General features: G+C 40.2%; 1 protein-coding gene across 1 annotated transcript; it reads right to left on the bottom strand.

Annotated features, from left to right (window-relative positions):
* Positions 1 to 284: 284 nt before the first annotated feature.
* Positions 285 to 27,630, bottom strand: LOC149027112 (ribonuclease H2 subunit C-like protein). Its single transcript, XM_089159306.1, has 4 exons — positions 27,418 to 27,630; positions 27,175 to 27,267; positions 8,142 to 8,326; positions 285 to 1,239 (listed from the first exon to the last, which is right to left on the bottom strand). The coding sequence occupies exons 1-4, from the start codon at positions 27,584 to 27,586 to the stop codon at positions 1,183 to 1,185; spliced, it is 504 nt and encodes a 167-aa protein (XP_089015432.1). The 5' UTR covers positions 27,587 to 27,630; the 3' UTR covers positions 285 to 1,182.
* Positions 27,631 to 27,815: the final 185 nt, after the last annotated feature.

The following is a 27,815-nucleotide window of genomic DNA, read 5'->3' as shown; positions in this document are numbered from 1 at the left end:
GCCGAATCTTAGTGATTTAAAGCCACCGATTTTGCGAAATGTTAGTTGGGTTAATTACGGGCTACATGGCAACGTTCCAACTTCCAATACCTCTCGTGTCTTTCTGCATTTTTTGAACAGAAATAACCGTCCACAACCTTCTTTTATGGAGTAAGATGCCAAAAAAAAAAAAAATGACAGAAATATCTGAAGGTTGCTCACCTAAAGATGATCAATACTCTAAATGAAAATCACATGATGTATGTAATAATTATCGTTCTTTAATATTAAACTACCAGTTGAAGCATTACCGAGTAGATATCAGTTATTTGGCATTCTCTAAATATTTATGTTAAGTTTTGTGCATATGAATTCGACTCTCCCTACTGATAATGGAACAATCCCAGTATATAAAGCTACTAGCTGAGGCGTTACTCGGTAAATATCGATTATTAGGCGTTATCATAGCATTTATGTGAAATTTTATCTATGTGTTTGAGACAGTTATTATATAATACCATATATTACAACATCTTAACTCGACTTTCTCGTGTAATATATGTAATAACCCCCATCTCCTAATATACAGTTAAAAGTTGAGGCATCACTGAATAGGAGTATATAGGGGTGGGGGTAAATTGTCGAAGATATTTATACTACCCTATATACTGCAACATAATCAAGGAAATGATATGTTTAAAATCCTAATAAATACCAAAATTATCTCCACGGAGATGGAGGCAAAGCATAGGTTCCTTTCAATTTAAGGAAGAAAAAAAAAGAAGAAGAAGAGAGAGAACAACCATCATCTCTAACGCTCCAGCGGACCTTTTAGATACAATAGACATGAGTACATGCCACATTCTAAGAAAGGAATCTAGGAACAGCATCTGGCATTAAGCTTAAAGAAAGAAACCTTTCTCTTTTTTACAGCAACCTTCTCAGCTAACCATTGCTACAGGATTAACATGTAGGAGTGCTCGCAATCCCTTTGAGAAATTCAACATCTAATGGGAGAAACTTTGAGGCCTTATCAAGCTAAGCATTGACAATGCACCAACCCTTGAGTTAAATTCCTTAGATACTCAAAAGCATTAAGTAACCATTTTGAATCCGTTGACAGGTCCTTTGGATCTTGAAATCAGGAGCAGTACTTGAAAATTGCTTCAATACCAACTTAAGCTTCAATTTCATCCATCAGCTTCACTTTGGAAGAAGTGATGTAGAAGCCAAATCATCATCAGTTATGGGCTTGTGCAACTGAATTCATGCAAAGAATGACTAGGTAAGGAAGCAAGATGTGCCAAAGAAATATCTATATAGAATAGAGAGCCAGCTAATATTGTAGATCAGTAAAATTGTAGTTCCAATTTCTAACACTTACATTTCCACTTACATTTCTTCAGCACATATTATTCTATGTATACTATCCTGATGTGAATATTATATTAAAAAACAAATGTGTGGCACAATATGTTTTATTGAGCTGTCAACAGTAGAATTTGCATCCAACTGACATTTCTAGCTCGTCTGCCTAAAAGTACACCTACGACCACTCCAACTATTCAGATGTACATAACACCTAAACCAAAATACTTTGAAAGAACAAACTTCATGCACATACTGACACTCAAACCACATGAAACAGTCATCATTCAATATTGAGGTCTAACTTCTTTGATAATTTACAAATATGGAGTCTTGATTGTTTTGAAGATCTAGTTTATGGATAAAGTACAAGCACTGATATGGGCAAGGGACATAATTTTTCCTTTTCGGATAGGCAGGCCCAAGGAGATTTTAACTCCTGACTGCTTATTTATAAGGTAATGAGATATTGGTCCTTGCCAAATGCTAACTAAACTATCCCACCAGGATTAAGAAATTGACATATTGCTCCAGCATTTGCTACATTTTAAGACAGGTATGCACCAGGATACCCAAAATAATAATAATAAAATAAAAAACAGAGACAGGTATGTAGTAACAGCATCCATTCTATGTGTAGATATGATGCAGATCCAACACTGAATTAGCCTATTTTCCTTTGAAATCAACCTGCGGTTAAGCCTTGATTTCATGTTTGTGTTGTCATGGGCCTATTCTATGGGCTCAAAAGTTTAGTGCCTAAGTATGAAAATGGGTGAATTAATTAGTTTAATTGATTCAATCAAGTAAATTCTGAAAACTTAGGTTATAAGGGTAAAATAGTCTCATGATTTTATTTCAATTTTAAGTGTCCTAGTTTCTACTTTGACTTGGTTTCTATTTTCACTTAGGCTTCAGTTAGGGATTTAAATCATATTAGAACTCTAGCTTATTATGTATAACTAAGCCCTCCACTCGATGGGGAGACCATCCAATTCTGATATAATAGAGCTTATCATTTGAGTATTCTCAACAGCATTTGTTCAATTTGGAAGGTCCATGATTGAGCAACACTTAAGGTCTATGGTGAAGTCAAGCCTTGATTCTTGCTATGACTGAATTCACAGCCTACAAGCTCCATCTCCATTCGATCCAAAGCTTCACAAGGCTCCCCAATCCAGGTATCTGGCAGCCTACACTCCATTGTCCACATATTAATCTTTTTTTATTATTATTTTCTTGAATTTTCTCAAGAGACCTGAAATTCATGGTCAGCTATATGCCAATCTAACTGTTAGATCTGCCCCACACTTTAGGCACAAAGTCCCCCAACCCTAGTGACCTTAGAACCTAGTTTGACTCATTTTGACGATCCACTTTCAAGATATAAATATTTTCATAAATTTCCTTACTCCCTAAAACCCACAAAACAACCCTCATACCTTCTATGTATTATAACCTACATTCCCGCCAAGTTTCAACCCAATCTGACACCTACAGACTGCAGTTTCCCAGCTCAAGGAATTTATCCTGTATCTCCCATGGGATGGCTAAATATCCTTGATCCTTAAAATATCATTTACAAGCGTGAGACTTTTAACCATTGAGCCCTAACTTAAACCTTTTCCCCTAAACCAATCCTATCCACCTCATATGAGTTGGTTTCATGTAATATTCTAGCTAACGTCAAAATATTAATCCCAAGAAGTTGAGACAACAATAATTCTAAAGTTGGAAATTTAAACCTTCATATGGTTTTTATTGACCTAGAAAAAACTTATGATAGAGTTTCTAGAGCATTAATTTGACAAGTACTAGAGAAAATAAGTGTTGCAAGTAAATATGTAGACATAGTTAAGGATATGTATGATGGTTCGATGACAAGTGTAAGAAGAGGAGGGGGACAAAGTAATGAATTCCCAATTACAGTTGGGCTACATCAAGGATCAACATTAAGCCCATATCTATTTGCACTAGTAATGGATGAATTAACCAAAGACATTCAAGATGAGGTCCCCTGGTGTATGCTTTTTGCTAATAATATTGGTTGGTTGATGATACTCAAGTGGGGATTAATACCAAATTAGAATCATGGAGAGCAGTTTTGGAATCAAGAGGCTTTAAACTAAGTAGAATGAAAATAGAATATCTACTTTGTAACTTTCATCATAATTGGGCAGACGATGAGGTGGTGAAACTTGACAATAAGGGGATTCCTCAAAGTGATTGTGATAAAACCCTAATAATATTTCCCAAAAATTCATACAAGAATGCAAGAAATAACAAGATAACACTGGTTTCTATGGTGCCAGTCACCTCCACACCTCAAGGTGTTCCCTCAGCCTACGGCTGGCCACATGACTCTCCAAACATTCGATGCCCTCTCCCTCTCTTCTACCTCTATTTATTACCTCAACTAACCCTAACCCTCATTCCATTATTCCACATGGCCTTATCCCTAGGGTCCTAACACTACCGACCCCTCGAAAATCACCTTGTCCCCAAGGTGATGAAATTGTTGAAGTTTAGTCGTATGATGGTGCCGCATAACCGTAGTAATTCAATATCGTCCTCCTTGGCTGAATAACACACCCACTGCTCAAAATCAGACTTGGAGCGAAGCGCTTGGTCTGGAATTTTTTTATTTTCGCCGTAATGAAGCATTGCATCTCCCCTTCAGTCGCTGCAGACCCATCGTTGCCGCCTCCCTTTCCATTTTGCAGTCCAAAGGTTGAAGACGATGTATTTTCCTCTTCTTGGCTCGGTCGAACCACTAGTTTGGTGAATCGTTGGTTTGAACTGAGCCGTTGAACCTTGGTCTGTTTGAGTTAATTGGGCCCAAATTAAAAATCAGAAGAAGTGGACTTTGGGGTAACGAAACGGGCCAGGCACATGATAGATGTGTTAAATGGGTGGGGTCCAAATACAAACTATGGCTTATGATAAATGGGTGGGACGTTGGTTTGATGGGCTGGATTGGGCTGTGGGTCTTGAAAATGAAATGGATTAAGAAATATGGGTTAACAAAATGTGATGGGCTTGGGGTTAAAGAGATAGGTTGGGCCCAAGAAGGTTTCTTTGGGAACCAAGCAGCCTAATCTTTATATTTGGTTCGTTTGGGCCCTATGTGGGAGGATAAGTGTACTTGAGTTGGGCCCAATTAGAAGAACCTAGGCTCTTAAGGGGTGAAACCAACCCAAAACCCGGTCTGGGGTGAACTAAACCAACCCTAAAAACCCTCCAACTCCACCATCGTATTTCCCCAATTTTTGGGGATAGAAACTTCAGCCGTCGTTTGCAGCTTTTCAGTGAGTTTTGCTGGAGTCCTTCGATCCTTCTTCTTCTTCGAATCATCGGCATGATCTCTCTCCTTCTCAACTTTGGGCTGGTAGGCATCGATACCTGAACTTCTCTCTCTCTTCTCTCTTCTCCATGCTGGGTGAGACACATCCCAACCGGCTGCAACTTCCACCGCTTTATCTATTGATTTTACAAAGTGGTTTTGCGATTCTTCCTCTCCAAGAAACAATACAGATTCAATAGGAAGACTCGTTGCAACCTTCCCGTTACCGAAATCGTTAACGCCTTCTTGAAGTTTGTCCAGGTAAATTCCATCAAGTCCTTGCCATAGATCCAGTCGAGTGCCTCTCCTTCCAAATGTTGGATCGCCACTCCTAGCCACTGTTCTTCCTCGATTTGGTTCGCCCAGCAAAACAACATAATTTCTAGAATCCATCTCTGACTTTCTCCTTTGCCAGAAAATGAAGGCAGTGCCATTACCTCCCTAGGATAGTGAATGCTTTGATGCCAATTGATAAAAACCTAATAATATTTCCCAAAAATTCATACAAGAATGCAAGAAATAACAAGATAACACTGGTTTCTATGGTGCCAGTCACCCCCACACCTCACGGTGTTCCCTCAGCCTACGGCTGGCCACATGACTCTCCAAACATTCGATGCCCTCTCCCTCTCTTCTACCTCTATTTATTACCTAAACTAATCCTCATTCCACATGGCCTCATCCCTAGGGTCCTAACAGATTGTTTTAGGTACCTAGGTTCAATTATAAATAAAAGAGGTGATATAGAGGATGATGTTTCCCAAAGAATTAAAATAGGGTGTATGAAATGGAGAGGTGCGTCTAGGGTCTTATGTGATCGGCGTATTCCATTAAAGCTTAAAAGAAAATTTTATAGGACCGTTGTTAAACTAGCTATAATGTACGGTGCAGAGTGTTGGGCTGTTAAAAAGAATTATATAGATAAACTCAGTGTAGCAAAAATGAGGATGCTAAGATGGATGAGTGGCAAAACTAGGAAGGATAAGATAAGGAATATGATTTGGTTTGGGAGTTGCCCCTATAAGTGATAAGCTTCGAGAAAGTTATTTGAGGTGGCACGGCCACGTTCAACGGAGACCTATAAATGCCCCTGTATGGAGAAGTGATATAATCTAGATTGAACGGACTAGAAAAGCTAGGGTAGACTTAAGATAACCTTAAGAGAAGTGGTGAGAAAGGATATGTATAGCTTAGGCCTCGTACCCAGCATGGCCTTAAACAGAACTGATTAGAAGGCAAGAATCCATATAGCCAACCCCATTTAGTTGGGACAAGGCTTATTGTTGTTGTTGTTGTTGTTGACATATAAGTATAACTTGGAAATTACCCTTTTACCCTCCACTAATTTTGAGAATCACAAACATGTATATGCTAACAGTCTACTTAAAAGGAAATTAAAGAAAGACTTGACATGCTTGGACATAGACATACAAGGAAAGACCAAATCAAAAGATCTTCATGCATGTATGAGAGTCAATCAAGTCCAAATTAATGAACGTATATATGGAAGTCAATATCAATATCAAGAACTTGCAACAAAAGGAAGGACTCTTAACAAAGATTTATTGAGACAAGTTACATTAAAGAAAACATACATCAACACTGTAGAATTAAAGACTACACGCCAACAAAGACAAGACCTTGCATCGAATCTCGGACACTTGGCATGATGTAAATACATGAGAGTGCACTTTCATATTTTAATGATTTGGACATTCATGCATGAGCTACTATTGCATCAACTGTTGAAGTGCAAGTCAACCATCTTCACCAAAATGCTTCAATCGATGAAGTCAGAAGCTTGATAGTAGCAACCTTCACATTGCAAGTCAACCATCAGCTAACAGTCGAAGTGCAGGTCAATCATCAAGTGACCAAGTGGCCAAATAACCCTTTGATGGCTATTTTTCTATAATGTCTATTTGTACTGAGCAATTGACACATGTACGGGTTGACTGAAAAACCAACAACATAAGTGTTTGTCATTGGTTGGGATTCAAACCAATCCCATTTTCTGTTATAAAATAGAGGCCTTAGTGACCTTTAATCACAATCAAGAATCCAGTGATTAGCCTATCTTTTAAGCTTGTCTCTCTCAAGTTGTCTCCCTAGATGTCCGAATTCTCCTTGCGTGCGGTTGCTCATAATTAAAGAGCCAAAATGGAAGTATCTTTACTCAAGTACCATCGAGAGGAAGAAATCATTCAAAGGGACCATTGATCTATTGCAACTTCATCCATATCATTGTGCATCATCAATTGCTCAAAGGGTAATATGTCACACTCCCTTTGCTAGATAATCTTCAACCTATTCTCATTTGAATTAGTGATTGTGTACTTGAACTCCAAGCTGCACTTAGAGTAAGTACAAGGACTCTCTCATTCATAAGAGACTAGATATTCTTATCCGGAGTCAAGATTTATAAAGATTCTTTTGTCCTTTAACAAAATTGTAAAGGTATTGTTTCCCCACCTATTGAACTGATAGGGAATCACTAGTGCAAATCTTCCCATGGTTAGAGAACTCGATTGAGCCAAACTTCTATAAAACCGTGTGCTACTTGCGGTTATGATTTTATCTCCTACACCCATACTTGTTTTATATAATAATAATAATAATAATAATAATAATAATTAAAAAGAGGCAACTGTCCATTGGTTCAACCTATTCAACCCCCCCCCCTGCTCTTACTCTGGGTTGATTAAATATCAATTCAACACCCAATGTGCAATTGTCAGCTAGCACCTAACACAGTTTTCCTGACACATGAATAATGCTGAAAATGAACAAAATAGTCACAGTAATAATTGGAGATTCAATGGACTACTAGAACTATTATGTTTGCAATGCCAATGCATTGATGTGAGAGATCAAAGTACCATTTTTCATTTGAGACATACCCATAAATCATGAGAGATCATACCATATGATGTGATTCATCAAAACTTCCAATGTAGGAATACCCTTCAGTTGCAATGTGTCCACAATATTGGATTGTCAACCAGAAATTAAATAAGATTTTCCGACTCCAGCATCCCAAATTTAATAACATTATTCTAGTAAAGGCGAAAAGTTACGTTAACTAAGTTCTATAGATAGGATCACAGGAAAAGTTACGCTTATACATTAAAGATGCAAATCTACAAGCATCCTTTCAAGTTGTGCATACATGCAATATACAAAAAGTGCATTTTTATGTACTTAATGTTTATGTTGCAGAAGGCACGAGGAGCATCATGAATTTCTTCAATTAGAATATGCAATATTTAAGTACATATAAGAACAAAAACAACAAGAAGCCTGTTCCCCAACTAAATGGGGTCACCTACAGATAAGCACAAAAGCATGTTGCAAATATATGAATGAGGGTGATTATACACATGCAGACAGATATGACTAAAAAAATAAACTCAAACGCACACTCTTTCATAGCCTAAGTGAACAAACTTACTGCATTTGCAACAGCAGACCAATGAAAACAGCGCAAGAAAGTGTCATCATGTGAAGGAAGATTGTCATGATTCCAATAAGAAATTGTTTGAAATGCTGCTGCATTCTCCCAACAGTTGATATTGCAGTTAGATATTTCTGAAGCTTTATTTTCCCCTGGATTCTTCTTTTTTCCCAAGACAAAACCTTAATGTGACAGGAAAAGGAGAAAGTAAAAGCATATCAGCACACAGAGATACAGGAAAGACACTTCTATGTTTATATACACAGGACCTAAGTACAACTCAGGGTCACTAATTCATACTAAATCCGGCTTTGCTTGCATGAACATTCAAGGTTGATAATTATGACTAAAATCTGCTTGTTTCATTTCAGTAATGAAGTCAGATTAACAAAAATGGATAACATTCTGAACACTTTTAAAATACTCTCCACTGAAGTATGGGTAAAGTGCAACACTGAAAGAAATGATGTCAGATCCGCATGTTGCCAGAGAAGCCAAAGTCTAATCCTCAAGATTTTGCTTTCAGTTTTGCTGACAAATGAACCGTTAGGACCCTACAGATCCCCCAAATAGCCCTGCAATACCCTACAACACTTTTAAAATACTCTCCACTGAAATATGGGTACAGGACAACACTGAAAGAAATGATGTCAGATCCGCATGTTGCCAGAGAAGCCAAAGTCTAATACTCAAGATTTTGCTGACAAATGAACCCGTTAGGACCCTACAGATCCTCCTAATAGCCCTGCAATACCCTAGCCTTTCCGGGGATCCTTCCTTGTTGGATTCTATTAGGAGTCTAATAAGAGTTTGTATAGGAGTTAAATTAGAGTTTGCATTCATGTAAACTTCTATTCCTTGTAATATTCTACTTTCCACTTATTTATAAATAGAGGGCTTGAGATCATTGATCTAAGAAGCCATTCTGCCAAACATTGTATTTCAACATGGCATCAGAGCCTAAATTCGATTTGGGAAGCGACCTACCTTCTTCTTCTTCTGATTTTTTTTCAAACCCATCGCCAATCTTCAGTTCTAGGCAGTTTTTCAGTACCATCTTGGTCACCAACTGAAACAGAAAGAAAAAAAAAGAAGACGACGATTCAGTTCCGTAACTGAAACAGAAAAAAAGAAAGAAGAAGACGACGATTCTGTTCCGTCTCGATTCAATGAATAAGAACAGAAAACAGAGGAAAGAAGAAGAGAAGAAGAGAAGAAGAAATCAGCAACTTCCGCTGGCTTCGCAAAAGCTTCGGCTTCAGCTCCTGCAATTTTTTCTGTCTGATTCTTCATCTGAAGCCTGCGATTCTAAAGCTTGGTTAGTCATCTGAAACCTTCGATTGGGGTTCTGCTATTAAGGTTCTTCGACTGGGGCTGTTCTCCTTAAGCCTGTTATGGTTTGAATTTGATTTTTGAATTCAATTTTTGAATTTAAATTTTGAATTCAAGTTTTGAGGGTTATTTTGGTAAATTTGCTTTACAGGGACTTATATGTAAATTTGTATAAGTTCTGAGATTTATTTGCAAATTCCGTTTTTTTCAAGGACATATTTGTCATTACTGGAAAAGAAAAAGAAAAAAAAAAGAGGTAGATCTGTTTGGGTTGTTTGGCTATTGCATTCTGCGACATTTCTGTTACTTCGAAAGGGTGAAGACTGAAGAACTGCAGATGATTTTGTCAACATGACAACTATTGATGGTACAGCCTTGACCACTGCTTCCTCTACTACCCATACCAACACCTACCTTGCTACTTCAAGTAAAACCTTTACAAGCTTTCAAGCTTCTTCAGTTTCTACTCCTTGGATCATTGATACGGGAGCTACAGATCATATGACAGGTTTATCCTCCTCTTTCTCACAATATTCTCCAACTTCTGGAAAGGATAAAGTTCGAATTGCTGATGGATCCTATTCTTCCATTGCTGGAAAAGGGACCATTCAGCATTCTCCATCACTTTCTTTGTCTAAAGTTTTACATGTTCCCTCTTTCTCTACTAACTTGCTCTCTATCAGTAGTCTTACACATGACTTGAATTGTAAAGTAACTTTTTTCCCATCTTACTGTGTCTTCCGGGATCTGGTCACGGGGAAGGAGATTGGACGTGGTAAACTAGACAATGGACTTTATTTGCTTGAGCTGATTGGAGAATCTACGTCTGCTTTGACTACATCTTCTAATCCAGTCCATTCGGTAATATCAGACCTTCATCAGTGGCACTGTAGGCTAGGTCACCCCCCTCTAGGAACTCTTAAGAAAATATTTCCTGATTCTTCTTATAATGAAAATAATTTTTTCTGTGAAGCTTGCATTTTTGCAAAACAGACTCGTTCTACTTATTTACCTTCTCTTCATAATAGAAAACCTATTCCTTTTATGCTAATTCATACTGATGTGTGGGGTCCCCGCCGACGTGTGTCTATTACTGGCCATAGGTACTTTGTTACTTTTATTGATTTCGTTCTACATGCATTTATCTTTTAAAACAAAAAAATGAGGTTTTCCGATGTTTTATGATTTTCATAATATGATTAAAACTCAGTTCAATGCCACTGTGAAGATCCTTCGCAGTGACAATGGCACAAAGTATATTGATGGTGAATTTCAAAGATATCTCTCTGATTCTGGCATAATACATCAGACCAATTGCGTTGATACGGCTGCCCAAAATGGGGTTGCCGAAAGGAAGAATCGGCATCTCTTAGAGATAGCCCGTTCCATTATGATTTTTATGAATGTCCCTGACCAATACTGGAGTGACGCTATTCTCACTGCTACTTACCTTATAAATAGGATGCCCAGTAGGATACTTGGTTTTAAATGTCCTAATGAGATTCTTCAGGGAGCCTCTTCTTTTGTTATTCCCCCAAAGATTTTTGGATGTGTGTGTTATGCCAGAATAACAGCCCATCAGAGTAAGCTAGCTCCCCGCGGCCTACGCTGCATATTTTTGGGGTATTCTGCTACTCAGAAAGGGTACAAATGTTATCATCCTCCTTCCAGGAAAACCATTGTATCCATGGATGTAATTTTTAATGAGTCTTGCCCTTACTATACACCTCTTCAGGGGGAGAGTCCTAGAGGAGAGGTGTTCTTTCCGACTCTAGATCTTCCTATCACACACCAACACAACTTAAGAGTCCCAGAAGAGTTTCCTGCCCAGGGGGAGACTTCGGCCAGTATACCTGAGGACTCTAATCCTCCCCCTTCGATTTTTGAACCATGTGAAGAACCTAGCCAGGGGGAGACCACTTCTGTGAGACACACTGTTGGGGTCTTTCAAAACCAGATTGACCATAATAAGGAGGTGAAGACTTATCAGAGGAAGAAATACAACCGGCTAAAGCAGGTGGAGAAAGGTGATACGTTACCACTTCAGTCTCCTGCTCCAGAATCAGATTCTACTGAGGTATCTTCTTCCAATCTTCCTATTGCTGTTAGAAAAGGGGTCAGATCTTGTACTCAACATCCCATAGCTAAATATGTTTCTTATAACTCTTTGTCTGACTCCTACCGTGCTTTTATATCCTCTCTCATCATCTCGTATCTGTTCCTAAAAGTTGGCAGGAAGCCTATGCTGATAAGAGATGGAAGGAAGCTATGGTAGAGGAAATGCAAGCAATGAAGAAAAATGACACTCGGGAGCTGATTACACTTCCTCCAGGAAAAAAACCAGTGGGCTGCAAGTAGGTATTTGTGGTTAAACAAAATATGGATGGATCAGTTAACAAGTTGAAAGCTAGACTAGTTGCAAAGGGGTTTACCCAGACCTATGGGATTGATTATCAGGAGACCTTTGCCCCTGTTGCGAAACTAAATACTGTCAGAGTTATGTTGTCTATAGCTGTGAACAAACACTGGAACTTGCACCAACTAGACGTAAAGAATGCCTTCTTACATGGGGAGTTAGCAGAAGAGGTCTATATGGAAATCCCACATGGTTTTTCCGATGACAATACTGCAGGGAAAGTCTGTCGGTTGAAGAGGTCAATATATGGGTTAAAACAGTCTCCTAGATGCTGGTTTGGACGCCTTCTAAAGGCAATGACTTCTATTGGGTACAAGCAAAGCAATGCTGATCATACACTATTTGTCAAGAAGTCAGGTACTAACATCACACTTCTCATTGTTTATGTAGACGATATTGTCATCACAGGGAATGATGGTGAAGAAATTCAAAAGCTGAAAGACTTTCTTGGCAGAGAATTTGAAATTAAAGATCTAGGGAAGTTACAGTATTTCTTAAGGATTGAGGTGGCTCGATCAAATAAAGGTATATTCCTATCCCAAAGAAAGTATGTCCTAGATCTATTATCAGAAGTGGGAATGTTGGGGTGCAAAGCAGTTGATACCCCTATTGAAGCTGGAGCTAAACTTAAAGAAAAAGAGGGAGAACCAGTGGACAAAGGAAGATACCAAAGGCTGGTAGGGAAGCTTATTTACTTGTCCCACACCAGGCCAAACATCGCTTATGCTGTAGGGATAGTGAGCCAATTCATGCATGATCCATTTTTAGCTCATATGAAGGCTGTTACCAGAATACTACAGTATTTGAAGGGAACTCCTGGAAAAGGAGTACTTCTATCACCCACCGATAATCTAAAAGTAGAAGCATACACCGATGCAGATCGGGCTGGATCTCCGGACAGGAAGTCAATTTCAGGTTATTGTACCTTTGTTGGAGGTAATCTAGTTACTTGGAGAAGTAAGAAACAGAATGTGGTAGCTTTATCTAGTACCGAAGCTGAATATAGAGCTATGGTTCGTGGAGTTTGTGAGCTACTATGGTTGAAAGGCTTGCTGCAAGATATTAGAGTTCAAGTTCCAAACCCTATGATGTTATATTGTGACAACAAGTCTGCTATTAGTATTGCTAATAATCCAATGCAACATGATCGAACTAAGCACATTGAAATTGACAGGTTTTTTGTCAAAGGAAAGTTGGAACAAGGGCTTATCTGCATGCCTTTTGTAAGATCTGGGAGACCAAGTAGCGATGTTTTCACTAAGGGTTTGAAAGAAAGAGATTTCCTTCCTATTGTAGGCAAGTTGGGCATGACTAATATCTATGCCTCAACTTGAGGGGGAGTGTTGGATTCTATTAGAAGTCTAATAAGAGTTTGTATAGGAGTTAAATTAAAGTTTGCATTCATGTAAACTTCTATTCCTTGTAATATTCTACTTTCCACTTGTTTATAAATAGAGGGCTTGAGATCATTGATCTAAGAAGCCATTCTGCCAAACATTGTATTTCAACATTCCTCTCTCTACATATCAGTTACACAATCCTCAAATTGAAGCATGAACAGTAAAATCACAGAAAGCAGTAAAGGATAGTGGAAATAGTCTTGCAATGAACAGAAAAGGACTCATGCATTTATTTATCAATCGGTAACTCCATTACAATTCCCAAGACCCTTACCAAAACCTGCAACTGCTACTGCTCCTACTCCAACCCAGTAAACTCAATCCAGTGCACTGTCCCGAGGGTCTTCCCCTCTCCGCAACAAGCTTGCCCAAAATACTCTCTTCAATCCCCTCAATTCTCTCTAACCCCTAACCCTAATAGAGCAAAAGGCAAATCCTAACAACACGATCCCAAGTTCCTAAGAAACTACTTACCATGTTTGGAATTGATCTCCTACACTTCCTTGTACTCTACCCCTGCGGTGTGTGCCCCTCAACATTGGTGTCTTAGCAGAACCAGTGATAATCATGACAAGTAATGAAATCTAAACAAGAAATAAGTGAGAAAAGAAGATGGATGGAACTGGAACTTTTTGGAGAAAAAGAATTGACAGTGGGCCATCCCCTCATTCGCTTGAGGCTACATCAGTGAGATTCGGAAGACAAACCAAATACACCACGTAGCTTACTTCTAAAATAAAGAAAATTAAATTAAATAAACTAAAGACATAAATTATCTTCCCAAATAAAATAAAATCCTAAAATTTGCTGAACCTAGACCAGGTTCATGTCCATTTGGATTCCCAACTGGGTTTCGATCAGTCCAAGGTAGTTCATTTACATCAATAGGACTGGCCTGCTATGATGTATGAGGCACATCATTGGAATTAAGAAATGTCATATAGAGAATGAATTCATAGTAGAAATGAGGATGTCAAAATATCAAATATGTGCTAGGACAAAGAAAAGAAATGAAAATTTAAGACCTAATTCAGGAGTTGCCGAGATCAATGCCAAGCTTTGAGAATGTTGTTTGAAGTGGAGTGGTCACATTCAAGGAAGGATGAGGATGCTCCAACAGAAAACAGTGATTTGATTCTAATTGAAGGAGCTAAAAGACCTAAAGGCATGTCTAAAAATAACCATTGGAGAGGTTGTGTGGAATGGCATGTGTTTAGGTGTTGTAACAAGTATGACCTCCAATAGAGCCTATTGGAGACCAAGGATCCAAGTCATTGACCCCATCTAGCTAAGAATTTCCTAGCTTGAATGGGCTGTGCCTCTTTCCTCGTACTTCCATTTTCTAATCCACACTTATGATCTCTTTTGTCTTCATTTCTTCACTTCATTTACTTTCAGTCAGTTTTAAATTATAAATATGTTTTGCATAAATCCATGTGACCAAGGCTGAGGTTATTGTTGTATGCCTATGGCCGGAAACAACAAAAACCATAGCTACCAGAATCCAAGATCCAGTGGCCAAAGAGGTCAAGTTTACATTGGGTACACTTACAGACCATCCAACAATGGAAGTTATGCAGGAGGGTATGGCTTATACCAGTAATTTGTCGACCTGGCATTCCAGTCGAAGTACCCATGTTGGACATGAAACAAATGTGTAAATGTGTGGTATCCATTGGATGCATTGGTCTGTATGCCCTCTCCCTATTTTTCTTGTATTGATGGGGTAAACATCATTTACAAGACACAATAAATAAACAACAAAGTATCCCATGACCAGTCAGTTTTAAGCCTCCTTAATATTGTTGGTTGTAGATATTTAGTACAGTATTACATTTGAAGCTCTCACTGTCAACTGCAAGAATTGTACTGCATTCTGCTGTGACCTGAACATTTCCTTCATTGGAAGTCTATAATAAGCAGAAAATTCCATATTGTTAAAGACCCAATATCTCCACAAAGGCACATGAAAACAGGTACAAACCAACTTTTAGCTTCAGTTCCAACATAAGCCCAACCCAGTCTTGGGCTCAATAACTATGATCTACACCACCTGAAGTCTTCAAATGATATGATTTCTTCATTTTACGTCACATTAACACTAAGATGATATAGGACCTCAGGGGGATTAGGTTCGCAATGTGCAATAGTGACAAAAGACTCATTAGGGTTTCAGTGAGTAGGTTTTGCAAGCAATCTAGTTCAAAATGTTGGTCGAAAGGTGGATTTTATACACCAGCTGATTGGAGAGGAATAGAGCAGCATCATTTATCACTCAAGAGGAACCCACATGAATGCATAAAGAAGCCCCACTCTTATTAGAAGCAGATAGGAAAGAATGTGATCATTTGATACAGAATATTGATATGTTTGTTATGTGCGACCCGAGTTCTTCTACCCGACTTCAAAGATGGACCTCACCAACATATTTTGGAGGGCAACCCGAATTACCCATTTCGCCAGATCATTGATGTGATACACTCAAGGCGAAGAAGAACTTTCACTATGTAGGAAAAATATTAAATGGAGATCTCTCAACCAATTGCCAAAACACGATTATGAAAAGTTTCACCTAAAATCTTAGGCTAAAAACCCAAATTTCACAATGACTTCATAAAAGAAGATAAATACATATCTATAAAATATATTCAGTTGGAAAAATTCTGGAGATTTGTTAATGTTTGACACATTCTTGTTCCCAACTTCAAAGACTGACCCGCACCAAGACATTTTGGTGAGCAACCCAAATGACCCGCTTCGAGAGATCAATTCAGGTTTCAAGCTTGGGCAACCCGACCCAATGGGTCGACCAGTTTACCCGTTTAAATTCTATCTATATGTACTTTATGTTCTAGTGAGATTTGGGTTTTTCACCTTAGGGTTATGGGTGATTTGTAATGCCATTTTGGCGATTGAGAGGCCTATATTGTAATTATTTTTTTATATAGTGAAAATTCTTCTTCTTTGCCCATGGATATAGCACAGTGCATTGGTGTGTAAACCACGTTAAATCTCTATTGCTTTCTTTTGTTTCCGGTTTTGTTGGTGATTTCTAGGTGTTCCTTCTATAATGTTCCATGAGAAAATCAAATTATTCAAACTCTATCAATTATGTCATGCTCCCCAATACCTTTCAGAAAGGCAGGAATTTTTTTTGGTCAAACACTAGGACAGCAGCAGGAAGGTACTGTTAATGACTAAAATGGTCATTCTATATCTCCCGGTCTGAACCAGCAGTTGCACGATCCGATCAGGTTCGATACTTAGTAAAGTTCGACCAGGCGGTTCATGGTAGGACCGACCAGAGTGATAAACAGCATCCACCTAACAGGATAAGAAACCTCACAAGGGTAGAGTCTTACCGACTAACAACCACAGAGGAGTTCCAGTTAGGTTAAAGAACTCTCCTAAAGAGTTACTCTCCTATGGCAACTCTCATTAGAGTCATATTCCAAATATAACTCCATCACTATACTCTATATAAACACCTCAGGTAAAACACTATAGGGCAGGTATTCATACTTTGTGTGATCAATTACTTGAGTTCTCTATTGAGTAGTTGAGATCATAATATTGGTACTGACTTGTTCGTCGGAGATGTACCTCGACCCCCCAAGGTCGAGCTCGTATCTTGCAGGTTCGTGACAGGGAAGGACGAGCGAGATTCCGTATCAACAATTGGCGCCGTCTGTGAGAACTGCATCAAAAAGTCATGGTGCGATCGAAAGTGAAGGCCGTAAATCAGAAGTAGGTGGAGGATGATGCTGCGAAGGGAAATCCTCTACCTGAAAAATCGGTAATTCCCGATCAGGTGGAGATTAATCCCGACCTTGTGGAGAAAAATACCGATCAAGGGGAGAAAAATCCCGAACACCCGAATCATGGAGCATTAGCAAATCAAGTTGAGACACTCCAGCAGGAACAAATAAAGCTCCGGGAGGAAATATCCTCCTTGAATGAACTAGTCAGGATGGCCTTGGGTCATATAATTGCCCCGAATGCAGACCCTAAAAATACTCAAAAAGTATTTGAAGGAAGCAAGAATAACCACCTAGTCATTCCCGATCAAACGCCTCGACCATCTCTGGAAGACGGACAAAAGTTAAAAGAGAAGATAGGCGAAAAGTCCCGGGCATCTGAGAAAGAAATTCCAAATAAAGATCCTCTGATCAACGAAGATAATGATCGAGGAAGCAGCAACAATCCTCTCAAAGAACCAAAAAACAAAAGAGTTGAGTCCGGACCGAGCAAGAGGGAAGAGCGTTTGAGCAAACAAATCAAAGAGTTAGACGAGAAGGTAAACAAGTTAAACGATCCAAAGAAAGATGAGCTATATGCTTTTCTAAAAGAGGATCCTTTCATCCAAGCTATCTCTGAGGCGGAAATACCAAAAAGCTTCAAATGCCCAACTTTTATACTGTTCGACGGATCACAATGTCCAAAACATCACATCACTCGCTACAGGTCGACCATGTCAATCTATAAGCATAATGAGGCAGCCATGTGCCAAAGTTTTGCAGCCTCTTTAACCGGTTCCGCATTGGACTAGTTCTTGGCGTTGCCAAGCGGTTCGATTATGAGTTTCGATCAACTAGGACGAGTGTTTGTGCTACGCTTCCAGGGAGGAGTCGGATTGAAAAAAAAGAGAAGACACTTTGTTTGCTATAAAACAAGGTAGAACGGAATCTATCCGAAGTTTCCTTCAAAGATTCAATAATCTTACCATGCAAATTGAAAGCATGGACGAGAAAATTGCCTTTCATGCATTATACCAAGGAATTACTCATGAAGGATTGCTAGAGCGACTACTCCAAGATATGCCAAAAACATATGCGGAACTGAATGAAAGAAGTCATAAACAAGCAGAAATTTCGGAAACCATAGAATCTCGAAAGAGAGAGCCAAGGGCCGAAAGAAGGAGCAGTCGAGAAAGGGCACCACCGACCAGGATGTTAGGGATAAGCTCGACCAAGAAAGCTCGACCAAGAAAGCTCGACCAGAATCCCCAAAAAAGCAAGAGATCAGTAATCTCCCACCACTGAATACAAGAATATCCGAAATCTTGATGCAAATCAAAAATCAAGGACATCTGAAGTGGCCGGATAAAATCCGAGCACCGCCAGGAAAACGTAACAAACAAAAGTATTGTGAATATCACGAGGATCACGGTCATTGGACGGACGATTGCAAAAATCTAAAGATGGAGATAGAAAACTTAATCTCTCGAGGACACTTAAAGAAGTATATCCAACCTAAGCAAGATGACCGACCACAGGACAACCCTGTCCCGAAGAGAGAAAGGTCGGACCACAGGGAAGAAAGAAGAAGTCCGGCCAAACGCCGACCTGAGGCGGATGAAAAACAAAGAAAAAGATCTCCAGTATATACAGTATTTGGTGGTCCGACAGAAGAATCAAATCGACAAGCAAAAAGAAAAGTGCGATATATTGGGAATACTGAAACCCATAAAAATATATCTACTGAGCCAATAATTTTCTCTTCCAAGGATCTACGGGATATCACAATCCCTCATGATGATGCCTTGGTAGTCAAAATTCTCTTGGAAGGAACTGAGATCCATAGAGTCCTAGTGGATACTGGATCATCAGCAAACATATTATCTTTGGACACGTTCAAAAAGATGAAGCTAAAGGAAAATATGCTCGTCCCATGCGAAACCCAGCTTTATGATTTCACGGGATCATCAACCCGAGCAGAAGGAACGATCCGATTAGAGCTACAGATTGGAGAGCACCCACGGGATAGGATCGTACAGACCAATTTTATGGTCGTACGAGACTTATCAGCATACAATGCAATCATAGGACGACCAACCCTCTGCGCACTCGAAGCAGTGGTCTCCTCGCTACACATGAAGATGAAATTCCCGACCATAGAGAGAATTGGAGAATGTGTAGCCGACCAAAAAAGTAGCCGGCAAAGTTACAACGACTACATGCGGAAAAAGAAAAGGACAAACTCGACCATGACTATTGAAGTCAGAGACGACCGTGATGAAGAAACCTTGCAAAGAGTTGAACCAGTGGAAAAGCTATAAAGAATCCACTTCAATCCCGACCAGAAGGAGCAAGGTACCATGATCGGTTCCGAGCAAGAAGCAGATTTTAAAACAGAGTTCACTGAGTTTCTAAAGAAAAATTCTGATGTTTTAGCCTGGTCGGCTGAAGACATGCCAGGGATCGACAGGGAGGTAGCTGAGCATAAACTCTGTATTGATCCACAGGCAATTCCGATTGTTCAGAAAAGAAGAAATTTCGCCATTGAAAAACATGAAGCCATTCGAACTGAAGTGCAAAAGCTAAGACAGTCTGGCTTCATAAAACGCACAGACCACCCGCAATGGCTAGCTAATGTAGTAATGGTCAAAAAAGCAAACGAGAAGTGGCGGATGTGTACTGATTACACAGATCTCAACAAAGCCTGCCCGAAGGACCACTATCCACTTCCAAGAATCGATCTTCTCATAGATGCAACAGCAGGACATGAAATGCTCAGTTTTATGGATGCATATTCAGAATACAATCAGATCCTTATGCACCCTGAGGATGAAAAGCATACAGCATTCATGACTGATAGGGATAGCTATTATTATAAAGTAATGCCTTTCGCTCTAAAAAATGCGGGAGCAACATACCAAAGAGCGGTAAATAAAATCTTCAAACATCAAATTGGTCGAAATATGGAAGTATATGTGGACGACATGCTGGTGAAAAGCATCTCAAAAGAAGATCATCTAACTGACCTGGCAGAAGTATTCAAAGTACTCTGAAAATACAAGATGAAACTCAATCCTGAAAAGTGCGCTTTCGGGGTATCTTCGGGAAAATTCCTCGGGTTCGTGGTATCCCAAAGAGGAATCGAAGCTAATCCTGAGAAAATCAAGGCAATTTTGGATATGAAAGCACCCAGAACCATCAGAGAAGTCCAATGCCTAACTGGTCGGGTGGCAGCACTGAATAGATTTATTTCTAGATTAGGGGAGAAATGTCTGCCATTCTTCAAAATTTTAAAGCAGGTAGCAGGTCAGAAAGGAAACATCTGGAATGATGAATGTCAGGGAGCATTTGAAGACCTAAAAGACAAACTATCCCGACCACCCTTGCTCGTTATGCCGACCAACAAAAAGGAGCTACAACTATATTTAGCCATTTAGTCGGTGGCAGTTAGTGCAGTTCTCGTGCAAGAAGAGGGTAACATACAACAACCTGTCTACTATGTCAGTCATGTCCTGAATGATGCCGAGACTCGCTACCCAGAAGTGGACAAACAAGCCCTGGCACTGGTTATAGCAGCCAGAAAACTCCGTCCATATTTCCAATCTCATCCCATTACAGTAATGACGAATTTACCACTCAAAAAAATCCTTCACCAACCAGACCTGGCCGGAAGGATGGTGACATGGGCAGTGGAATTGAGCAAACATCAAATAGAATTCAAACCCCGACCAAGCATCAAAGCTCAATCCCTGGCAAACTTCATTGTTGAAAAACAAGAAACAAGTCACGAGGAGGACGAACAAGGGGTAGAATCAATCAAAAGATGGACTCTGTTTGTGGACGGATCGAGCAACTCGCAAGGAAGTGGAGCAGGCCTATTAATGAAGAGTCCTGGGGGATTTGAAATAAAATATGCTTTAAGTTTAAAGCATCCAACAATGAGGCTGAATATGAAGCCATGTTAGCAGGACTCAGGATGGCCAAAGCTCTAAGCATTCAACATCTAGAAATCAAAAGTGATTCACAGCTGATTGTAAATCAGGTGAAGGGAGTTTATGGAGCCAAAGAAAGAAGGATGGAGAAATACCTAAACCTGGTCAACAATTACAAACAATACTTTAAAGAGCTAGAAATAACTCAAGTACCAAGGGTTGAAAACGACCAGGCTGATTCATTATCTCGCTTGGCTACGGAAGGAATGGATGTCCAAGCACCAGTGATCTACCTTGAAGAACTTGATAGCCCTAGCATAAACAAGGTCGACCACATGCAAATTTCAACCGAGCTGGGGTGGATGGAGCCGATCATACATTATCTTGACAACGATCAGCTCCCAGAAGACCAAAAAATTGCTCGGGCAATAAGACAAAGAGCAGCCAGGTTCACGATCAGGGACGGACTATTATACAAAAAGATCCTTCACCCGACCACTTCTAAGATGCTTGGGACTATTAGAAGCTACAAATGTTTTAAGAGAAGTTCACGAAGGAACCTGCGGATCTCACGTAGGATCCCGAACACTCTGTAATACAATTATACGCCAAGGATTCTATTGCCCAACCTTAAAAGAAGATGCCAAAGACTTCGTTAAGAAGTGTGACAAGTGTCAGGCACACGCAAAAATCTCCCATACCCCCGCAGTTCCTTTAACATCAACTCTATCCCCAATACCTTTTGCAAGGTGGGGAATAGACCTGGTAGGGAAGTTACCTAAAGCATCGGGAGGAAGAGAATATTTGGTAGTGGCAGTAGACTACTTTACAAAGTGGGTAGAAGCTGAACCCCTTGCAACTATCAGTACCGAGCAGATGAAGCGTTTTGTCAAGCATAACATATCATACAGATATGGAGTTCCAAAAATATTAGTAACCGACCATGGAAAACAATTCGAGAATGCAGCATTCTCAACATTCTGCAAAGAACAAGGGATCGAGCATAGATTTTCTTCAGTAGCTTAACCCAAAAGTAACGGCCAGGTCGAGGTTACTAATAGAACCATGCTCGACGGGCTCAAGAAGAGGCTCGACCAGCTAAAAGGGAGATGGGTAGATGAACTACCTAGCGTACTATGGTCGTACCGAACAACTCCAAGGACGACCACAAGAGAATCTCCATTCCGACTAGCATATGGAGCAGAGGCTAGAGTCCCAGTAGAAATCCAAATTGGATCACTTCGAGAAATAGAATTCGAAGAAGAGGCAAACATTGAAGGAATGCGAACCAATCTAGATCTGATTGACGAAGTAAGGGACAAAGCCCAGTTCCGTCTTGAAGAATATCAAAGAAGAATAGCGACATATTATAATGCCAAGGTTCGAAATGAACAATACTTGCCAGACGAACTGGTACTTCACCGAACAACTGCTTCAGATCCAACCAATCAAGGAAAGTTGTCCCCAAATTGGGAAGGACCATACATAGTCATACGACAAGTCGCTCCCAGAGCATATCATTTACAAGATCCGGAAACGAGCGACAAGATCCCTCGATCATGGAATTTGAACAATCTCAGGAAATACTATCAATAAGAATAGTGTCTGAGAAAATCGTAAACATGACAATTTTTGAGCGTTTTATTTACGTTTTGCTATTTATTTCAGTATGTAGACAACATGGGAAATTCATAATCCCAATAAGTCAGATTAGTTTTTATATACAAATAAAGACATTCGTACAAATTACTATGCAACTTCAACAAGACGCTCAGAAAAGACCTGAAAATCTCAGGCAGAAAAGACCTAAAAATCTCAGGCAAAAAAAAGACCTGAAAATTTCAGGCAGAAAAGACCTGAAAATATCAGGCAGAAAAAGACCTAGGCAGAAAAGACCTGAGATTTCGAGGAAGGCCCTACGAATCTTAAGGCACAGAAGACCTAAGATATTACTTAGGCAGAAAAAGACCTACACTCAATAGGCAATAAAGACCTAACATTCCTTAGGCACGAATACTTCAAAAGACATACCAAGTTATCATGCCCGCGAGGAAGGGGTTATGGACAAACAGTTGTTGACGAACACCTATTTTAGACCATGACCGAACAAACCTTACTATACCGAACAGCATGGCTTGGAATGATATAAACGCATGACAAGAACGAGCACGTATATACCGAACAAATGTATTCCTACGACCAAGTAAACTTCGTACAAAGGAGAGGAATATGCCAAAAATGATATCATACCGAACAAGCGTACTTGGTACAAAAAGAGGAAAATATCATTGACAAGAAAAAATTTACATGGGCAAAATAACCTATGATAAATTATCTATTACAAACTTGTCATTGTTTAAAAACTGTGAACAACAACAACAAAAAGATTTGTTACTCGGCCACTACATCATCGTAAGCTGTGAGGTCAGTAGGATCGGTCGGAACAGAGGTCGTCGAGGGCTCGGCAGGATCGGTGGTCGTCGAGGGGCCGGCTTCATCCTCCTCCTCAGGGGCCGGTTCCCAGTCGGAGTCCAAAAAATCCTGTACGCTCACCTTCTTCGGCAAGGGGAAAGCTTTCTTACCAACAGCCCAAGATGGTCGAGGAAGTTTAAGCTCATCGAAGATGCTCGGGTCGACATACTTTTGTAAAAGTCCAAGATCGACCTATGGATAATTTTCAACGAGCCTGGTAAAAGCATCCTTCCGACCATATTTAAATCCCGAGGCTGCAACTTTGGAGACAAACCCTATGCAACCTTTAGTACGGACCCACCTCTGAATCACTTCCCGACGTAATTCCTCGGAAAGATTCTCGAAGGAGACCGGGCATGCTCGAGCAAGTTGATCGGTCAAATCCCGTATATATTGATCCTTCTCTTGCTCGGCCTTTGTAAAGGCAACATCTTTGTCCTCTAAAGACTTCTGCAAGCTAGCAACCTCACGCTCAAGAGCTAAAATACGTTCCTCGGCAGACAATGCCCGAGCATCTGAGGTTGCCTTCTCATCTTTCAAGACGACATTTTCACCGATCACCGTCTCCATCCGACCACTCAAGTCCTTGACTTTATCATTAAGCTTATATATGGTGGACTCATCTCTCCGAGCAGTCTCCAGATTTCCTCCCCAAGCTTAGGTCAAGGCGCAAAGTAACCTACCCAAAGAGAACAAAAAATCATAAAATGATAAAGGAGGACTGTGCGGGAAACTCTATCTCATACGATAAATACATACCTGGTCATTATATCATGAGTTCGGGTGGGTCCAATTTTCTGAAGAAATTGTTGATCGGTTGGAAGCAAAACTGACGGCAACCAAGCCTTGGCAACCTCAGTCCCATCATCTTTGTTATTTAAAACATAAGATCCTGCCTTGAGTGGTCCGGAAGAAGGGGCACCAGTGGCTTGGGTGCTCGGAATATCTTTGGGAGGGGCGGAAGGAGAGGCATCCCCAGCTGAACCAGCCATAAATGAAGATGGAGCTTTCTTCTTGTTCGGCCGAGGAAGCTCGTCGGACACATCAGCAGGTCTTTTTGGGCCAGATACAACTTGTTTCCTTCTTTCAGAACGGACCCGATCAGACTTGGTAGGGATCCGTGCTTCCGCCTCCTCCATATCTTCATCAGCTGCCCGAGAACAGTTTGCCCGATTAAGCATCACTGGGAAGACATAAAAAAGTTATTCCCGATCAGAATAAGATAGATATAAATTGAATATCTACAAAAAAGGATACATACCAGGAAGGAATCCCCAATAACGTAATACATTGGGGTATTCCGGACAATGACCATGAACGGCAAACATGTTCTTATCCTCGGTAGGAAGCCGAAGAATCTTCTCCCTGGCACTTTGCTCGGCTCCGGAAAGGGTAGGGATGTCATTGGAACCTGTAGTCGGTCCACAAACCCAGAAAATGGGAAAGGAAGGTTTTGAGGGCGGCCGAACAAAAAAGAATTTGGGACGCCAACCTTTCGTGTTGGAAGGCAGAGTCCCCGTCCCGACGAAGTTACCTTCCCAACCACACTGGGAGAAGGTACGCTTGGAAAGGTAAAACCAACCATCTTGCTCCTGCTTCTTCGCCACGAAGAAATGAAGAAATAAATCTAGGGATGGTCGAACACCTACCTTTTGGCAAAAACCCCAAAAGCAAATGAAATTGCGCCAACTGTTCGGCACAAACATACCCGGACACATTTTAAAATGTATCATTACACCTATAAACAAGGGGTGTACGGGAAGACGTAAACCGCTCTTCAAAGCGTCCTCATAAAGGGCAAACTCGCTCGGGGAAGGGGAGTTGGCACGTTCATCTTTGGTAGGGACACGAATCCTATGATCTGAAGGAATTTCATATTTTACTCGAAGAAACTCTAGTCGCTCTTCTGTCATTTGGGAGGGTATGAAGTCGGGACCAGACGAATAAGGGTCATAATCTATGTGGTCGGGAGTCAACTCCTTGATTTGTTCTAACTTATACTCTTCAAGGGTTAGACTATCTTTCCACCGTTGACGCTCAGCCTTAAAACGAGCTCGAGCACTTTTACCAACTACAGAAGGACGGGACTCTATTGCCTCTTCACCATCCCAGCTAAGTTTTTCTCGACCAAGAGATTCCTCAGGCACCTCTTCGGACCTATCACCAAGACTATGTTCGGGATCTATCGATTGTTCGGGGATTGCAGAAGAAGAAGGACCCTCATCTAAGTCTCTCCTATGTATTAAAGTCGCAGAACCTCTCTTCATTATTACCATTACTCTTTAAAATGGGAATATAAAGAAAAAAGGGGAAGAAAAACATACACAAAGACAGAAAACAAAAGGAAATACGTAAGAGATGAACAGAGGATTGCCATTACAACTACAGTCAACAGAAAAGAAAAGAAGAAAAAAAAAAAAAGAGATGCAGAAGACTTACTCGTTTGAAGCTTTCCTGAAGAAAAGAAGAAGCGAAAGTCGTAAACTCTTCCACAGGGGGACAAACAGACTTCATTCTCAAACAATCGCAAGAGGAAGACTTCGTTTGTCAGTTTGTCAAAAAACTTGCAAGAGGAAAAATTCGCAAAAACACAGAGGAAGAAATGAGGAAGGAGATGACGATCACCTTTATATATTGGAAAAAGATTCCAATCCAAAGGTCTTCTGAATCCCTTAAAAGAACGACGAGGATTAAAACATCCAAATATCCCCATCCAACGAGCGACAAAAGCATCACGTGGACGGTAAGAGATCAACAGTCTCTTCATCATCCTGCGAGCATTTAATACGACGCGACAGCCATGACACGTGTCAAAACACGCACACTTTTTGAAGAACGTGCTTCGGCTTCCGCGCAAAAACGACGGCTAGCCATGAGTGGGACGTTACAGATTTCGATAAAGGGGGTGTTGGTCGGTCCGACCATGCATCCCCTAAATGAGAACAATATACTCCCTTGAGCCGAACACAGTTCTCGACCACAATGGACTGGGGGGCTTATGTTAATGACTAAAATGGTCATTCTATATCTCCCGGTCTGAACCAGCAGTTGCACGATCAGACCAGGTTCGATACTTAGTAAAGTTCGACCAGGCGGTTCATGGTAGGACCGACCAGAGTGATAAACAACATCCACCTAACAGGATAAGAAACCTCACAAGGGTAGAGTCCTACCGACCAACAACCACAGAGGAGTTCCAGTTAGGTTAAAGAACTCTCCCAAAGAGTTACTCTCCTATGGCAACTCTCATTAGAGTCATATTCCGAATATAACTCCATCACTATACTCTATATAAACACATCAGGTAAAACACTATAGGGCAGGTATTCATACTTTGTGTGATCAATTACTTGAGTTCTCTATTGAGTAGTTGAGATTATAATATTGGTACTGACTTGTTCGTCGGAGACGTACCTCGACCCCCCAAGGTCGAGCTCGTATCTTGCAGGTTCGTGACAGGGAAGGACGAGCGAGATTCCGTATCAACAGATACTTTAACCGAGACTTAACTGAACTTTACCTAGTATAAAAAAAATGCCTAACGAATAAAGAGTTAGTCAACGTAATTAGATAATCAACCTCAGCTAATGGTGGCAGCATAAGAGATGAAACTGAAACGACAAAATCGCACAGACCACCACAAAAACAAAGGTGACGACCAACCTGTGCAGTAGCCATAAAAGAAACTAAGCAATCAAACTTTCAAATAATAGATTCGTGGAAATGAGGGAGGAAGCATACCAGAATACCCATCAGGGAGACGAATGGTAGTACCATGTAGTTTCCTTCCTCTAAAATATGCCTCCTTTACAGTTAAACCCTCAATCTCGATACCTTTTTCAGCGCGCACACAAAGCAACAAAATTTTAAATAAAATTAAAATCTGAATATCTAACTCCAAAAGGACAAAATAGACGATTCAGATATAGCATATAATCCAAAACTGAAACCAGAGAGGAAAGCAAGGGAAGTGATAATCATCACCTGAATCCTTTGGTTTGAAGTAGTGAGAAACAGAACAGGGACCGTCGTGTTTGATGCAGCAAGGGAGCTGATGAATCTGATCGGTGAGATCGACCGCACGCTCACAAGGCCGAAGATCGATGCTTCCAAATATTCCATTTTTGGGAGTCTCAATAGAGCTTCCTTCCATCTCTACCAACTGGAAATCTGGGGTTGAAAGTGAGAAAACCCTAGTCACTCAGTTCCTTCTCTGGTTTACTAATTTCCCGCCTTTTTCTGATGAGCGAGAAATGAATTGGGCCCTCCTCAACGTCTATGTTATATATCAGCTTTTAACGGAAAGTATATTATCTTTTTTTTTTTTTTTTTTTTGGTTAAGAAAAGTATATCATCGACATCCCTCGTTTCAAGCAAATTAA

This window comes from Hakea prostrata, chromosome 1, assembly GCF_041222555.1.
Source record: "Hakea prostrata isolate BN-2017 chromosome 1, UWA_Hpros_2, whole genome shotgun sequence".
Classification (NCBI taxonomy): Eukaryota; Viridiplantae; Streptophyta; class Magnoliopsida; order Proteales; family Proteaceae; genus Hakea; species Hakea prostrata.
This window is presented reverse-complemented; position numbering and strand designations above follow the sequence as displayed.